This window comes from Coptis chinensis, chromosome 4, assembly GCF_015680905.1.
Source record: "Coptis chinensis isolate HL-2020 chromosome 4, ASM1568090v1, whole genome shotgun sequence".
NCBI lineage: Eukaryota > Viridiplantae > Streptophyta > Magnoliopsida > Ranunculales > Ranunculaceae > Coptis > Coptis chinensis.
Genome location: NC_141459.1, coordinates 8,357,127 through 8,375,522, shown reverse-complemented (window position 1 = coordinate 8,375,522; position 18,396 = coordinate 8,357,127). Strand labels below are relative to the sequence as shown.

The window sequence follows — 18,396 nt, the reverse complement described above, 5'->3', positions numbered from 1 at the left end:
GGAATGAAGTGGAGTGAGTTTGTATATGAAAAGAAGAATGAGCTGCCCATTTAATTAAAACGGGATACGGACGATATAGTTTCGCGCCCTGCATACATAAATAATAACGCGTAAACTATGTCGCTTTGTTTCCGGAACTTATTATGGCATTTGGGCGTAAAACTATGTTGGTTTTTTGACTCTTCCAAATTTATTATGGCAGCCCCATTGGAATGAACATTTTGTGTTTTTGGTTAGGTTTTTAGCCCCCATTGGACTTCCAAATTTTAAGCTATTTTGCATCTCATTGTGTCTAAAGGAGGACATTACAAAGTTTTATTTTTTGGAATGACATTATGAAGTTGATAGTTTGTTTGTACTTCTATCTATATCTTAATATTATGGTACGGTTTTCATAAATGCACCGCTTATTTTACTAAGGGCTGCCTACACCCAAAACAAAACCAAACGGATCCTAAGACCAAATGGGCACCACTTGAAAATTGAGTAGACACCACTTAAGATTTTTATGTTTTTATAAAAAAAAAAAAAAAGTAGTTTGGTTTTTTGCATTGAATCAATGTGCCTTTTCAATGTTGACAAATTCAAAATTTTAATCATTTTTCATAAAATTGAACGAATATTTATATTCAAATGCGCGATTGAATAATTCCATTAAATTTTTGTTTTAATTTCAACTGTAATAATGTGGAGAAAATATTATGGATTTGATTCGTAAATTATTATGAGACTTATTTGTTTTCATATTGGGGTTCCTCCAAACTTTGATAAATTTAATAATTCAATCAATTTTTTTTAAATAAAATAAAAAATCAATGAGTATCTAAAATGGAAATTCCTCATCTATTAGAAAAATAAATTATAACACTTCTAATTAGAACGAGAATCCTTCTCCTATTAAAACGGTAATTTCTCCCCCTTTGAAAAGGAAAAATATAATATATCTAATTAAAACGATAATTATTCTCCAATTAAAATGGAAATCACACTTCTAAATTAAAATGAGATCTCTCTCCCAATTAAAAAATGGGATTTTAAAACTTAATTAAAACACTTTGTTATGAGATTAAAACGGGTTAGTGACTAAAACACGAGTCACTATTTGTTATAAAATTTATATATGCATAGTTATAATTGTTGGGCAAGTTTTCAAAACAGCCCGTGTGTATGCACATGCCTACTTTCTAGTCTTAATATTAAAGCTCCACAAAGGTAATTTTCAAGCTTTCTTAAAATTCAACGCCACCAACCGAAAACGGGTTTTAAGAAACCAACTTGAAACAGGAATCTAACTCCTATTAAAATGGAAATTCCTACATTTTATTTGAAATGAAAATTATAAAACTTCTAATTAAAACGAGAATCATAATTCCAAATTAAGTCAACTTTAAAAACGGGATATTTAAAGGACATGATTTGTTAGGAAATTCAACTAAGACATACAATTTTCTTAAAAATTCCACATCATTGCCTATTAAAACAGGAATTCATTTCCCTATTGAAAAAAAAAACTCCAACAATTTTAAACTAAAACGAGATTCCTTCTCCTACTAAAATTAGAATCACAATTATGAATCAGGTCAACGGGATCTCTCCCCAATAAAAAATATGTTTTTAAAGGACAATAAAAATGATTTTGTCAATAAATTTGTATATGTTCTTGAGCAAAGTTTCAAAAGAGCATGTGCGTATGCACGTGTCTACAAGCTAGTATATATCATTATATTAATATTAAAGCTCCCACCATGGGTATTTTTCTAATCCTCTTAAAATTATACGTCATTAACTCAAATTAAAAGGGAATTTCTCTCCTATTGAAAAGACAAATTCTAGTACTTATAATTAAAACGGTAATCATTCTCCTATTATAATGGAAAATTTTTCCCTATTAAAAAAAAAATCTAACACTTCTAATTAAAACGGGAATCATTCTCCTATTAAAAATAGGAATCACACTTCTAAATTAAAACGGGATCCCTCCCCCAATAAAAAAACAGGTTTTTAAAACTTAACTAAAACAATTTGTTAGGAAATTAAAACTGGTTAGCGACGAAAATAGGAATCACGATTTGCTATAAAATTCCATTTGTATAGTTATGATTGTTGATTTTTTAAAAAGAGTTGGTGTGTATGCACGAGTGCTCCCACAAGGGGTATTTTTTTCGCTCTCTTAAAATTCCACATCATCAACTCCTATTAAAACGGAAAATCCTCTCCTATTGAAAAGAGAAATTCTAGTATTTTTAATTAAAACGGGAAGTTTTATCCTATTATAATGAAAATTCTTCTCCAATTGAAAAAGAAAATTAAAATATAGCACTTCTAATTAAAATGGAACCCTTTTCCTATTAAAAATGGGAATCACACTTCTAAATTAAAACAAATCCCTCCTCCAATTAAAAAGCGGATTTTTTAAAATTTAATTAAAATGAGATTTTAATACTTGATTAAAGCAATTTGTTAGTATAGTAAAACGGGTTAGCAACGAAAACATAAATCACGATTTTTAGAAATTTCTTTATGAAAAATTTGATTGTTGAACAAGTTTTCAAAAGAGTTGGTGTGTATGCACGGATCTACTTTATAGTCTTAATATATTAAAGCTCCCACAAATGTATTTTTAGAGTTTTCTTAAAATTCCACGTCACCAACCTAAAATGGGTTTTAAGAAACCAACTTAAAACTAGAATCTAACTCCTATTAAAATGAGAATTCCTCATTTATATTAATTTGAAAGTGAAATTTTATAATTTATAATTAAAACGAGAATCCTTCTACTATTAAAACGGGAATTATACTTCTAAATTAAGTCAATTTTTATAATGGGACATCTCTCCCAATTAAAAACGGACTTTTTAAAGGACAACTAAACACAATTTGTTAGAAAATTCAACTAAGACAACAAACAATTTTTTTTTTAAATTTCACGTCATCGCCTATTAAAATGGGAATTCATTTTCCAATTGAAAAATGAAATTCTAGCAATTCTAAATTAAAATGGAAATCCTTCATCTACTAAAATGAGAATCACAATTCTAAATTAGGTCAAATATTACAACGAGATCTCTCCCAAAAAAACAGATTTTTAAAGGATAATTAAAACAATTTTGTCACAAAATTTATATATGCTCTTGAACAAAGTTTTAGAAGAGCCCGTGCATACAAGCTAGTGATCCTTTGATAGTTAGACTGATACTGTTGGTTTGATAGTTAGACTGATACTGTTGGTTTTTCTGTACACAAATATGAAATTTACCGCCTTACTTAATAAGTTGTGGGAAAAAACACCAAAATGTCTTTGTTTCAGTACTTAAAAGTCAAAAAGCTAAGGAACTCGTGCTTCTTTATGTTTGGACTTTAAGCTACTCCCATATTACTCTCGTTATTGGCTGTCTTGATATCGGCAACCTCAACAAATTAATCTTGTGTAAAGTGTCTAATATTGTTATACCAATGTCTACTGTCTGGTGGACTGGGCAGTTTAAGCGCGTATTAATCACTGATTAATCGGTGCCTATGCGCTATTCGACCGATTCCCGATCTGATAAAGAAAAAATTTAGAGATATGAACAGGTGCTATAAATCGGGCGATTTCTGTTTAATTCGCCGATTTTTGAGAAATCAGTATAAAAAAAGCGCCAATTAATAGGTTTGTAGTTTTTTTTTTTCTCTAAAAAAAACCTAAAAAAAAAAAGCCCACGAATTTATATATTGAAAACGTTTCGTCACTGAGAAAAAACAATTAAAATTGTAAAAAGTGAAAAAACCACCAAAGAAAACTCTTAGGCCAGCTGACATTCTACCACTTAGACTTATAATTTTTTTATTTTATATTGTTTTAGATTGCTATATCACTTATATGTGACATATGTAGTATATGTTAACTAAGGCGATTAATCTCCAATTAATTCCAATAAATCGCTATAAACTATTGGAGCAACTTTCTCCCAATTAAAGCTTAAACTGGCACAGCTGGTGCAATGTCATTGCTTTTGCACATCTTCCTCCGCTCAAAACATGTTTTTGGGGCGTTTGTATTCCAAATTATATATAATCTTTTCCCGAGGGAAATTAGCAAACCCAACACGACCATGTGTACCTTAAATAGTAAACCGTGCGGGTAATGTCAAAGAACTTAACGTCAGTCACTCGGTCTTGTGCATCAATTGTCATCAAAGTTAAAAAATTATCAGCCGTACCAAAATAAAAGAACATATATACCAGCTTTGGAATCTCATAGGAAAGCTCAATTTCCCTTAATTAAGCTTTGGAATTTTAGAGGGGAACTGGGAACATGAAAAAAGATTCAATGTTTTATGACCCTTTTTTTAATTCGTGAGATTTTTTGAGATTAGTTTTCTAATTATTATTTTCATAGTGATAATATTCTCTATTTAACACTACTTCGAATTTTAGCAAATTAAGGGTGGTCCGAAAATTTTCAACTTTTGACTTTAGAGTATATACAATTTTACATGCATAAGATGTCTCAAACGGTCTCATCAAATTTCCCTTAAGAAACCCCTCGCAAATGCTACAATTTTGAGTGATTTTTTCACTCTCCGCGTTGGTTCCTCCAAGTGCTCTAAGGGAATTATCAGCCACACGCGTTTCATTTTTTCTACAAAAAAATAGTAGTTACATCTCACACAAAATCCTCAAAATTTCCGATTTTATTAGTTTGTCCCTCATAAGTCATAACTAATAATTAAAAAAAAAATAAAAAGAAAAACAAAACAAAATAGAAAATAGGAATCAAAATATGAAAAACACTATGGATGCATTAAAACAAACTAACAAGAATATGATATTATTATTATTAGCACGTTTTTGAAAGAAGAAGATGAAGAAGAAATACACACTTTTGTTGGTTTATTCCACTTTATAGTACATTTCCTTTATTTTTTCTTTTTATTTCTTTTATGAGGGACAAACTAGTAAAATTGAGAATTTTGAGGATTTTGTGCCGGTTGTAACTTTCCTTTTTTTGTGGAAAAGATGAGATATTGTCAAACTATTTGGATTCGGATATAGCTATATCCGATCTAAAAAAAAAAACCCGACTTTACATTTCTAGGTGAGTTAGAGACAATACATAGGAAACAAACTCACCTAGGGAAATGTCTATAGTTTGACAATATCTGAAATTCCTAATAAAATCGAAATCTTCAATCCGAATCCGACCCGAACCCGAACAATCCGATTGGATAACACTAAAAATTCAAAAATTATATTCGAACATAAATACTATATACCCAAATTCGAACCCGACCCGAATAAATAAATGGATATGAAAATCGACACAAACCCGAACTATTCGGATTCGGGTTAAACCCGACCCGATTCCCTGCCCTAATTGTCCCACTTAACTTTAACAAACTGTGTAAGAAGGACGGATTGTGTGGGGCTCTCAAATTTGTGAAGATTTTTCAGGAAAAACTTGGCTGGCAAGCAAGCTACAGCTAGCAGGCCGCACGCCCAGGGCACCCACTATCGACTAAAATGACCACATGAGATATGTTTCAAACTGTATAAGATATTTCTTCATACATCATAGACATTCACTGTGAACAGATCAGTTTGAGACTTTTAGTTACGTAAAACCACTAAAGAAATCATTCGTCTTTGACGAATTAGTAAGTGCCATTGTGCTATAGATGTCGACGCTTTATACACATTCAATTCTCTCAAATTTTATAACAAATTCACCCTGAAGACCAAAAGGTAGTGAGATCTTCAAACGAAAGATCCAACTTTAGAGTGCACGTTTGCTGCTTGCTATTGGCATTTGGCAATAATACTCTGGAGTCTGGCCGGAAAACTCAACAGAGTTTTTTTTTTTTTTAATTCAACATGTTTCGATAAAAATTGACGAAGAAAATGCTTTGTGCTAGTTAACTGATATAGATCATATCATTTGGAAAAGACCCAACGTCCAAAAAAAAGGTGTAATTCGAGAGACAAAGCACACATCATTTGCTTTATTCATGAATGGAACAACTTACATTCCATTCCTGCAACTAGATTAAAACTTCAAAAGTGTCTTAGACCCATACTACATTTGCTAACATATATTAGTTGACGAGGCGGCAATTCTTCCTTATCTCTCCTTCCCCTCCAGTAAGTACACCTACGCTGGCCAACTTCACCATGGATGCACCAAAATCCTTGGAGAAAAGATAAGGATACTTGCTGTACTTATTAACGAGAGAAGCAGTACTCGAGTCTTTCATAAGAGCTTGGTCGGATTGGAGAAGTCCAGAACCAGTTATAAGGTTCTTATAGTACACATTATCAAATTTGTTTATTGTGACAGGGTCAAGAGGAGCCAAGTTGGTGTCTGAGGAATCTTGGTTTGGACATTGGCTTTGTAAGTTGTTCAGAAGAGATGAGTCAAGCGATGGGTCTGGCTTACTGGAGCCTTCGAAGTTGAAGAGCCTATTCTTGAATGTGAAGCACTGTGCAAATCCTATGGTGTGCCCACCTATACGAGCATGCCAGACAGAAAATACATTAATATTTCAGATTGTAAAAATCCAATAGCTAAAATGAAGAACAACCTGACTCGAGATTGCTATTGTGTGTTCCATTCTTTTGGTAGCATAAGGGGGCTTAGCTGACTTAATTGAAAACAAAACGGGCCCATTTTCGTGTTCGGGTTCCACCATGTTATACATTAAGTTATGTTGAGAAAGTGATAATAATATGAATGAGGCAAACCTGAGAGAACAACCATATCACTTCCTTCTAGACCCTTTGTAGTAAACTTTGCAGTGATATTCGCTAATGACTCAACTGGTGAAGGTATCTGCTCGTTTGCTGCACTTAAACTAGCTGTTTTTCCGTCTCGCCTTCCTAACGGTAAATAATAGTAAGGCCCTCCGGACTGAAATAGATTAATATAGTAGATTAAGATCAGAAACATTTGGAAGTAATAATCCAGTAGAATTACAGTAAACTCTTATGCACCAGTACATGGTAATTCTTTGATACACTTGGTTGATATCACTTACCAGAAAAACTGCGTCCCTTGTTGCAAGGGTTAAAATATCAGTGCATGACACAGTCGATGGGCAGGTTTTCTCAACATTAGCCTTGATGTCATCAATTATTTCAAATCCTCTAGCTGAATTTTTGTTTGCTCCAGCTCCTTTCTCCCCTCTAACAGAGCTTGTGTCGTCAAGTAGTACAGATCCGTCACATCCCTATTTGAAAAATAAACAAAAACAGAAAGCAGTCTAAATGATCAACTTTCACAGAGTACAAGCATTGTACATTCGAATACTGTGTTTTTAAGTAACAAAAACTACGTTATACATGGTTTCAGCTCGTTTAATATCAAAATTTGAACAAAGTGGTCGAAAGGAACATTCTGGTACTTTAGCTATACAGATTTGCTTGGACACCCTACACTGCTATTAGTTTTGTTTATTTTTACCAGACACAATTTAGATTTTGTCGTATTTAAGATAAGTTCCCATCTGCTAAGTAGGTTAATCAAAAGTACGTAGTATAACTAGATAATAGTAGTGGTGATAAAAAAAAAAAACTAGCTAGTAGTAGTGGCGATAATTACATTCACAATACAATCATGGAAGTGCAACCGCAGGAGAGAGGCTGCCATCCTAGTTTCTTTTGCTATAGCAGACGTCACACTAGATTTCACAATATTTGACAGATTAGGACAACTATTATCGTAAAAACTGTAGTCAAGTTGGCAGATAACAAGAGGATTCAAGAAGAGAAAAAGGAACAACAAGGGAATGATTGACTGAATATTCTTGGAGGGATTCATTGTTTGAAGATGAGAAGTTGTTTGTCTCCTAAAATACTATGATGCAAGAAGTTGTATTGGATTTGCTCTATATATATACACTTCTAAAGGTTTCGTTTTTTTTTTTTTTTTAATTATTAAGGTCAGGAGGTTAGGGGTGGCTATGGCCTATGGCACTAGTGACATCCAAATCAGAAATCAGAATAGTTTGGTAGAATTCCTCAACACCTAAATGGGAGATAGGTGTTAACCAGCTAAATCAAAGACCAATGTGCTTTGTTCTACCTTAAAAAAAAAGACCAATGCGCTTTGAGAGGCAGTAGTGCAACTCTAAAGACAAGTTGAAAGTAAATACTAATAGTAGCCATTCTATTTTGCTATATACATCAAGGAGAAGTCTAAAGGTGTGCTGAAGCCAGAAAGAAGAACGATTTTTGTGTGTCGAATGGTAATTAAAAAACGAAAGGCGCCATAACATATATTTGTTTACTGTGGGTGGATACGCCATATAGGTTGTTTATTAATAGTGGGTTTCAGGTACATGTAACTATGCAAGTATAAGAACAATGTGAAAAGAATCTGTCAAATGCTTGCATCATGATGGTCTGAAAGTCATGCCAGAATACATGGATGGAGAGAGCTAGTAAAAGAGGAAACACAAGCTTGCGCCAATGAGGGAAGGGAGCCAGGCAAACAAGAGCAAGGGATGCAGTAAGTTAGGAAAAAACTGTCAATGGACCTACTTTGTATGTAGGAAGTGGGAGTAGATGAGTGGAACTTTCTCCAAAAAGTCAAATTGGCCTTCTTTCTAAGGTGTGGAATGTCACAGGTCAAACATATGGTCCCACATACCCAATTCTTTTTGGGCACACACTACCTGAATTGCGAGGTTGAAAAAAAAAACATCTGTTATCTTTTTTCAGAATAATTCCAATCCCGACCAATGATATATAGCATGACATTCTGAATACTAGTTCTACTGAATATTAGCAAGGTGACGGCAGTTAGAGAGAGACCCAGCGTAATCATAGAATGTTTCCTAATGGCATGTCCAGTGTAGTAGGCCCATTGATAATAATCTTTGGACAGGAGTATGTTTGTTTATAACATGGCACACTTGGTTAGAGAGATGTAAAATTCTGTTTAATAATTCTAAACCTAATTGGGCTTCTTTGGTGATTATTAATGACTATACTCGGAAGTTCACCCTTGCAGACCAGGTTCCAGGTCCACTCACAGTTCTAAAAACAGTATAGAACCCCCTCAAACATAGCTGTCAATTTTAAAACCGGCAGTAGATGGTTTGGTTTAGGTTATGTTTTAAGGGATCACAAAAATATTTTTATTGCTGCAAGAACTGACAAAGGAAGGGAAGGGTGGATTGAAGATGTTGAATGCAAAAGAACTCTTCAAGGAATCAAGTGGAGCAAGATCTTCAGCAAGTCAATCGAACTAGAGGTTGATCTGTTGATTAGAAGGAAATTCACAAGTTTTTGGAAAGGAAGGCATTGAACATATCATAGACTTCAAGGAATATATTAGAAGATGCACTACTAGACTATAATCTTTTTAGTTTTATCTGTACTATGTGGATATTAGTAGATCTACAAACAGTGTTGCACAATGTTTAGCATATAACGGCCACAATCTCCCTCCACGTTCTGAGTGGCTTTTACACTGTCACCTAATTGGTCAATGGACATCGTGGAGGAAGATAGAACTCATGTACATATTCCACTTAGAGGAGTTCATTATAGATAAATAAAGTCAATTGATAAAAAAAAAAAAAAAAAAAAAAAAAAACAAAACGGGCGGGGGGAGACAGGTTAGAGAAAGGAATATGATAGTTCAGTCTATTCAGCACAATACCCTCAGCAGTTATTTATTATATCTTTTTTCTTTCATAATAACCTATTTATTATCTCTAATTCCATCAATAGTGAAACATAGAATCGAGTAAGCAATTAAATTTAACTTTCAATGGCGCTCTCATATCAAACAAACGGGTAAATCAGGGAAAAAATAATAATACACTTGATTCGTTTATTTGTTTGGACACGCAATACATATTTACAAAAAAAAAAAAAAAAAAACGAGTACAATATAAACTAATGCGGTAAATTGATGACAATTTTTATTTTTATTTATTTTTTTATTTTTTCAGTTTTTATGAACAAATACCCCAAACTTCTATGAAAGAATGGGGCAGGGTACTGGCACCATCCATTATGATGTCAATAAGAAAAATAAGAAGTCTCCTCAGGGTTTTGTGGTACGTACAAGCAAAGCCTTTCAATATCGGTTACAAAAGTTCTTGAATTAGATTTGTTGCTTCACTTCGATGATCAGCATAATGAACGTCTGTGGCCCATATATTTTGCATTGAATCCATCGCCATGTGCATTCCTGATAGCTCCTCTAGCCACCGAATAGCATTTAAATCCATAATACTACCTATGACATTCTACAAAACAACCGTAAAATCGTGTTAAAACAAAGAATCAAATGTTTTCAGAAATTGCAAATAACAGATAAGCTCTTAGCCTGAATGTCAAAAACCTCTTTGAGCATTGGTGAGCTTCCACTCAATGTGGTTCACGAGGGTGAGGTGCTTAAATATCTTTTTAAAAGACTTCAGTGTACAGCTAGTTAACACTGATCTTCAGTATATAGTCAAAACATATTTTTTCCACTCAAAGCTCTTCTAGTTCACTAACTAGACTGTCATAGACAATCTGAATTTTATTTACCAGGAAATATGATTTATCTATTCAATTCAAAATGAACAGAGAAAAACAGGATGCAGTTTAATGAACTTACTAAAACAGACCCGCAGCAAGCATTGAATATTATGAGCTTGAGGAAATTTTCATCTAAAGTGCTGACGATGTTTTCTGAATTCGAAAATGTAAAATCTTGACAAGACGAATCAAACATGGCCCCAAAGTTCTTTACAGTTATTCTGTGGTGTTTCTTAAGAATCTTCTGCAAGTGATGAATAACAGATTTTGAACTCTTTGGCAAACTGCCCCTCTTCGGTATCCTGATAGTGTTGATCATGGATTCTTCATCCAGCCTAAGCAATGTTGCTGCTCTCTCGGCATTGGCCCAGCAACAATACGCCAATGACCCGTCATCTGCACAAGAGTAATGTTGACTAATGTGAAGAAAAAATGGCAGTGAGGAAACAAGTTAAAAACCCATAGCCATATAGAAACCCGATGCCTTTGTCAGATAACTACCGTATATTTATTCCATTTCCTTTTTGATGAATAAAGCTACCAGAATATTAATATCAGAAACATAGGCCTATTTATTAGATTACTGCAAAGCAGTGGAGAGAGAGAGAGAGAGAGAGAGAGAGAGAGAGAGAGAGAGAGAGAGATTGGAAAGAAGAAGACAGACGGAGCCAAGTTACTGTACGGAACCCCCTTGCTCCACTCACTCGATAAAAGTAATTTTAAACCATACACTTGATATAAATATAATAATAATAATGAAATGTACTAGGGAAGCACCTACAGGCTACAACAGAATCAACATCACTATAAACCTGTTTACTAACTCCATCCTATCAGTAAGGACAAGGTCAGAAAAACAGTCACATCATCATATGAACAATCCAAGCAATAATGAAACTAGGAAGAGCCATGCAATTAACATCCACCACAATAGGAGAAGAAGCACACACACATATAGCAGAGGGCCATCTCATAACATCAAACAATTTCAGCTTGTAAACTGGTACATGGGTGTCTATTGGGGACTATTCCGGTTTATAATATGAGACTATTGCGTACGAATGAATTGAAGTTCTTTAGGAGAAACCTCAAGAAGAATGCAAAAGGAATTCTTAAATATACTTCTCACCATATGGAACTTGAAGACATGAAAATGAGCACAAGAACGGGAATAGAAATCATAAGTTCTTATGCCTGCAGTAAGATATTCTAGCACAAACAGAGTTTTAGGCTGATATCCGCTTTCTGTAGTAAATTATTCTAGCATAATAGATTTTGAAGACTGCATCCTCAAATCTAACGAACATCAACGTACCTAAAATAAACCCAGCACATGGGATATTGATACCAGGTGCCTTAGACTGCTCCCTTGATTGTGAATTCTCAATATCAAAAATTTTCACTTTCCAGCACCAGGACATGGATGGCTACGACCTGTTAAAGTCGGCACATAAGAAACTGAAACTTTCCTTTATATTATAACTAAGAAGGTTTAACGAAAACAAATTAGCATGTGGATGATCCCCTTTCTTTCGGAGAAACTGACTATAATAACTCAGTAAACAAGCAAAAGTTTGAAGAAAAAAATAGGTATGGAAAATATATTACCCTGCAACGAAAGCGCATTGCTTTTTGCTGAATCAGCTCCGAGAATAAACTTGTCGAATAGATGTCCAGCATTTTGGCATTTAATATGCCAGAACCAAACTGTGAACGAAAACTGTCACTGTATTCCCTATAAACTTCTTTTATAGAGTTGATGACGATGAATGATACAGGAGTCAACATCAAGTCATGCTGTCTGCCAGAATCATTAAGGGAGATGTAGTTCAGAGATCAAGTGATGTAAACTCAAGCTTTACATCAATATAGCTAGCTAATGATTATATAACCAATTAGTCATTGTGTAATAACTAATGAAGCTGTTCAAAAGTTCAAACAACTACCCATGGATATCTAGGGAAAATAATTTGGTAATCACACATCCCAAGACACATCCAGGAATACATTGGCCAGCCATCATTCTGAAATTCCATCTTTTAAGCCGGTTTTTTCCTCCATCAGTTCTTCTATTTCGTATAAACTATGGACTCACTAGAATATAGTACTTAGTACATGAATGGTTTTTGCATTCACTAGAATATAGTACATGAATGGGTCTTTCTATATCCACACCACGTCCATAGACACAGATCATGGCCTTAAGAACATGTGAAGACAGTTCCATCAATGGGAAGAACAGCTTCAGATAGAAATAACTAGATGAAAGTAAGAAATTTGGGATGATGATGATGGCTGCACAAGAAGGCCATAGGCAACTTCATTGCCGACATCTTCATAGACCTTTTGGTAATATAACTAGCAGCTGTTTTTTTTTTTCTTGTATTTTCTTCGTACTAGGAGACATCTCCAAAAGAAATAGATGGTAAACAACTCCAAGAACACAAAATAAATAAATGTTGCATGAAATCCAGAGTACAGTTTCTATAGACATAACTACCTTAGATAAAAAAGTGGGAGTCAGAACCCATAGTTAGACAGAGATACCAGTAGGGAAAAAAGCCATGAAAAAGGTATAAAATGATGGAAGGAATAAAAGAGAAGTTGCAAACCAATTTTAAATCTTGAGCACAAAAGAAATATCAAATCTAAAGTTTGGGAGACATACCCGATTACAAGAACACGGTGAAAGGTTGCACTAACCCCAGGACCCATTCCAATAGGATAAACATGCTTACTAAGGATACCACGTAGCTTAACCTAATTTACCAAAAAAAACTTCCATAAGATGCAGCGCAAGATTGCAAGACATACCGCATACGATTAAAATATTAAGACAGAAAGACAGACACAAATGGGAACCGTTACAATTTGGTGGCCTTTAGAGACATGAACACAGATGCTGCTTGGTAATTGTTGAGATAACCTTGTGGGCTGAATATCACCAGTGCCTTTGTAACTTGAATTTGTTTTGAAATCTAAAGAGTCGCAATCAAAACTATGTACATCCACTATGTTTCCATGTATGGATATTAAGGTTCCATGAGGCAGCCTGCAATCAGGATCAGCAGTGAAGGAAGACAGCACCGATGCACCCATCATGCACGTGAAACTGTTATGAGTTTCTTCTGATATGCCAATTGGTCTGACTAACCCATCCTCCAAAGCCGCCATGTCAGACTTCAATAGGTTCATTGTGTCATCAAAGAGATGAAGATTCACATCACCAAAAAGAGTTAAAGGCCTTTGGCTTGGAGATCTCTGAAAAAATAATTCACCAACGGAAGAACTTTCACAAGGAACTTCATCAGTCCCTATGGAAGAAGTTTGCAATGTGTTTCCCTGAAGCGGCTCACTAAGAGAGAGAACTTCATCACAAGAGAATGAAAGACTCCATACTGGTGTTTGAGAAGTGACAAGAGTTTTACCACCAGTAACATGGTAGCGATCCTTCATATTCTGTAAGGGCAGTTCCTTCCCATACTTCATTACGTAATACCCACCAACATGTAAAAACTAGAATACAAAATAGGGAAAGTAAGTCAGTGATGTCATGGTTGAGCTTGATAATGAAAACACTAAGCCTAATGGTTTCTTCTAGCACATGTACAACACCATAATATGACAAAATTCAGTGAGAGGAAAATCCAACTGACCTGACAACTGTTATAGATATCTGACTTAAACTCCAACATAATTTTCCGACAACTTAACTTGCCAAGTGTACCATCCTTTCCATTAGAATTAGCACGAAGCAAAATTCCTGGTCTAACTGGTGTCTGATTCTTAAAACTTCTCATTAGGACTAAACACCGCAGTCTGTGAGAGGATTTCAATTCACTAGATTTCTGGTCAACGCTAGTTCCACAGTCAGAACTATCACAACCACTTTCAGTTTCCCCAATATTATCTTTCAAGTTCGCAGTCAAGACTCTGGTTGATCCATGAGAGAGTTTAGGTTTCTTGTGACGTTGATCTTCAGATGAATTTGTTCTGCAGGTACATTCCAAGTGTTCCTTGAGATTTTCCTTTGAAAATTCTGCAACATGAGTATTTTGATTTTCCCCAGGAAGAGACAAATCCCAAGGCAAGATAATGGCCTCAACAAAAGAACTTGGCTTGTTTATGGAGTTATCGTGAAACTGTAACAGAACGAAAAATGGGTGAATATCTTTTTTAGCTTCTAGCAGAACGAATCGGCAAATCCTTATGTACTCACCTTTTGTATTGCAGGAAATTTGTGTGACACCATAAATATGTGGAACAATCCATCTTTGATTTCCCTAAGATTATCAGTCCAATCTACACAAGGAAGACGTAAGCAGAAATTCAAGCACGATATGTTCTTCATATAGAAGTGGACATAGATTGAAGACGGTTTTATTCCTCTCGTTAGTGGAGCTTGGTGAAAGATACTCTTGCATGAGAATGACTCGCTGTCATGCATCACCAAAGCCTCATCTTCTTCAGGTAAGCCCTCTATAACAACACTATAGTGTTTAACCTGGAGATTAGCAAAGATCATAACTTAACACCATACACCTGAAGAAAATGTCTAATTATCTGCTTGCAACCATCATCATACTCCAAATAACTCCATAAGAAAGAAAACAAAATATAGAGGAGACTACAGAGAACAATCAATAAATTTTATTGGCATTTACAACCTCATATACATTGTTGATGTCGTAGTACGAGGGTAAATCTGGTACGACAACATCAATGCTGCCAGATGCATCAACCATCTGCAATCGACCAGATGATGGGGAAATCTGAAAGAACAATATATACTTCAGCACAAGTGCAAACAATATGAATCCCTGGAATATAACACAAACAATTTGTCTGAGTAAAATTTAGCCACTCACCTGTAGAGTGCCCATCAAAACAAGACCAATATCTTCACTTGACATAATCCGCCTCATTAATCGGTGATAAGATTTACCTTCACAATAATAGAAGTTGTTCTTCATGATTGTGTCACGGTTGTTTTGCATTCGCACTAGGACAGTCTCCCAAATGGCCTCACAATGGCTGATAAAAGAAGAGATGGGAACCACCTGAACGCTAAAAACAATGTGATCAGACTTGGTTTCGAAAAAATTTAATTTGTCCTTCGTATTCAGCGACTACTCACAATTTTAGCAGATACAGTACATCTCAATTTCTTAAAAAAGTTCATTTTAATCTATGTTGCACGGACGCAGACACTGACACGGCAACTCGGTTTTATTTCAAAAAAGTAGGACGTGGACGTGGTAAAGGACGCAAAAATAAACTAATAATTGTAGTTTTATTTTATATAAATTAAACATTAGAAACTAATTTAAATGTACAACAATTTATAAATTCAAAATTACTTAAGATAAACAGCCACAAAATTAAGTTACATATTTCTTAATCAAACTTTAAAACCATGACATAAGTCTTGACATAAAAAGAATCGGAAAAAATTGAAGTTTTAAAATTATTTTGCTTTATTTTTTTTTCTATTTTGAGTCAAATATCCGTGTCCTGACTGCGTCTTGACCCGCATCCAGTTTAGTTGACCGCGTGCGTCCATGCCACGTCCGTCCCCGTGTCTGAATCCGATGCGGACACAGCCCTTTGGTAGGTGCATCCGTGCTTTAGAGATTTTAATTCATCCATCACCTTATCAGTCATGATCTTTAAGAAGTTGAAAGGTATATCAATACTAACCAATTTCAGGTTGTTGTAATTCGGGTCAATATCACAGCCACACAGATTGTGATTACAAAATTCCGTGAATACTCCATGCTGTCATTAGAAACATAAATCGAGATGTAAATTTTTGATATAGAATTAGAAAACATGTAGAGGCATTTAACTTGAGAGCATGACAATTAAAGTAATGCCAATTACCAATTTACCCGAGGTCGAAACACACAAGAAGGCAATTGTGACTTAGCATACATCTGAGCTAATCCTTCTTTCTGTTGACACCCAAAATTTCAAGTATAACAAGGAGCCAAAGTGGATATGTCAGAAAAATATATATTGATAATCAAAGGATAAATAACCCATAAACCAAGAGACCGAATCAATGAGTTGCCAGGCAAGATATTACATGTTTTGAGCCTAAGATTTCCTTTTCAGTAAAAACCCCAGCAAATTTTTTCTTGAAACTTGAAATAGTAAGCAATAACCTGAAAACCAACCAGATTGATCAGCTAGCAAAGCAAAAGAATATCAGAGAATCCAACACGCTCAAATGCTCAATCTATTCACTCACCAAAATCTAGCAGAAAACGTTACAGATTCGATGAATTTTCCCAGCATGCTCTGTGTTTGAAACCTGATATAGCACCTGTAAATGACAAAACAAACTTCATTTCTGATTTCTGAATGATTCATGATGGCTTAGGACCCAAATAAGAAGAGATTGAAGCTGCGACAGAAAGCTCCTTACTGAGACTCCAAAGGTGAGAAGGACTTCACATTGATGTTTGTCCTGAAGCAGGCTCCAAGTAAAAGCATCCTCGTCCAGGGAAACTTCGGACGAACAAGATGAATGCTTCTCAAACAAATCTACAAGAAAACAGAGAGTGAGCAAATTATAAGTGGAGAAACAAACATAAAAAATATGGATCATAAAAATCATAAAAGAGAAGAGATTATAGTCTTACGAGTGCGCCAACCCTAATAGGGTGTAGTGGAGCAAGTAGGCGGTCACTAAGTAATAGCCACACCTTCTCGTCCAACTCAATTACCATTCCTTGCATATAAACACCAGTTACAATGCCAGTATAGGCCCCAAAATCAGCCTTCCCCTTAATCTCGTCCCTATGAATCGGCAAACATCCTAAGGGCAATAAAGGCTTACACAATGCAGCTTTCTCCGTCGTTATAAACATCAAACACATATCATTTTTCCCAATATAAATCAACTTCTTTTTCAACCCAGTAACAGAAACCACATTCCCAACTAACTTCGACATTACAGGATGCCAAGACGAAGCAGACTCAAAAAAGTACACAATCACAGACACATCAAACAAATGTCCATTCTTTCCTCCAACTGAGCTACACAACGTTTTAACCGAAACTTTAGATCTACATAACTTACACTTACAAACTAACACTTCCGCAAGAAACCCACTAACATTTCTAGAACTAGTCGAATCCTGAATCGTACATGGAACAACCGAAACAGGACTAATCGAAACCAAAATACCAAGTACGCGAGAACGAGTTTCCAATACTTCATCTCGCAAAGAACTTAAACACAATGGAAATGTATCGAAATTTGAACATCTGGTTAATGTATTTACGGAATCAGGAAAACCCCATCTTATTATTTCCAACAACCCATTACTCCCACATTTAAAAGGAATAAAATTCCAAGAAAGTACATTAATCTGTTTACCAATTATCTTAACATCTAAATCAAGAACATAACAACAAACTTTAGATGTCCCATCAGTAAATGAAAAACAATGACAGCTGGCATTTTCCTCAGTGGGGAGAGTTAATGTTCCAGTTATAATAGTTGGGTAGTTTAAACAAGTTAATACTTTAGGGTTAGGGTTTTTGGTTATAAGTAGTTTTTTTTTGTTGTTGTTTTTGATGTGGGATGGAATTGGGTATTGAGGAAGGGTTTTTGAGAGAACAAGTGCCAGTGAGAGGGAGAGAGTTTTGGATAAGGTGTGAAATGGTGAGGGGTTTAGGTGCTGGTTGGTTTTCTTCCATATTGTGGATGAAGACCAAGTGTTTGATGAAATGCCTGAATGAAAATGAGCAGGAGTTGTGAGTGATCACGTCGTCATCATGGGTTTGATTACTTGGTAGCGTAGTTTGGAAGATTTAGTAACGCGGGAAAAATGGTTTTTAAATGCTACTCATGGTTTTCAGGAGCAACAA

The 18,396-nt window shown here is 34.9% G+C and overlaps 2 protein-coding genes across 2 annotated transcripts; both read right to left on the bottom strand.

Annotated features, from left to right (window-relative positions):
• Nucleotides 1–5,952: 5,952 nt before the first annotated feature.
• On the bottom strand, nt 5,953–8,085 carry LOC147501660 (peroxidase 10-like). The gene is made up of 4 exons (XM_086606682.1): nt 7,577–8,085; nt 7,014–7,205; nt 6,721–6,886; nt 5,953–6,484 (listed from the first exon to the last, which is right to left on the bottom strand). The coding sequence occupies exons 1-4, from the start codon at nt 7,793–7,795 to the stop codon at nt 6,075–6,077; spliced, it is 987 nt and encodes a 328-aa protein (XP_086462808.1). The 5' UTR covers nt 7,796–8,085; the 3' UTR covers nt 5,953–6,074.
• Nucleotides 8,086–9,895: 1,810 nt separating this feature from the next.
• On the bottom strand, nt 9,896–18,365 carry CTC1 (conserved telomere maintenance component 1). The gene is given in 18 exon segments (XM_086606681.1): nt 9,896–10,238; nt 10,595–10,911; nt 11,831–11,909; nt 11,911–11,949; nt 12,124–12,316; nt 13,184–13,275; nt 13,384–14,031; nt 14,172–14,657; nt 14,735–15,019; nt 15,183–15,287; nt 15,384–15,575; nt 16,216–16,293; nt 16,407–16,469; nt 16,604–16,682; nt 16,769–16,843; nt 16,946–17,064; nt 17,163–18,063; nt 18,065–18,365. Coding segments are annotated over 18 exon segments (4,074 nt in total). The 5' UTR covers nt 18,226–18,365; the 3' UTR covers nt 9,896–10,076.
• Between the last annotated feature and the right edge of the window lie 31 nt (nt 18,366–18,396).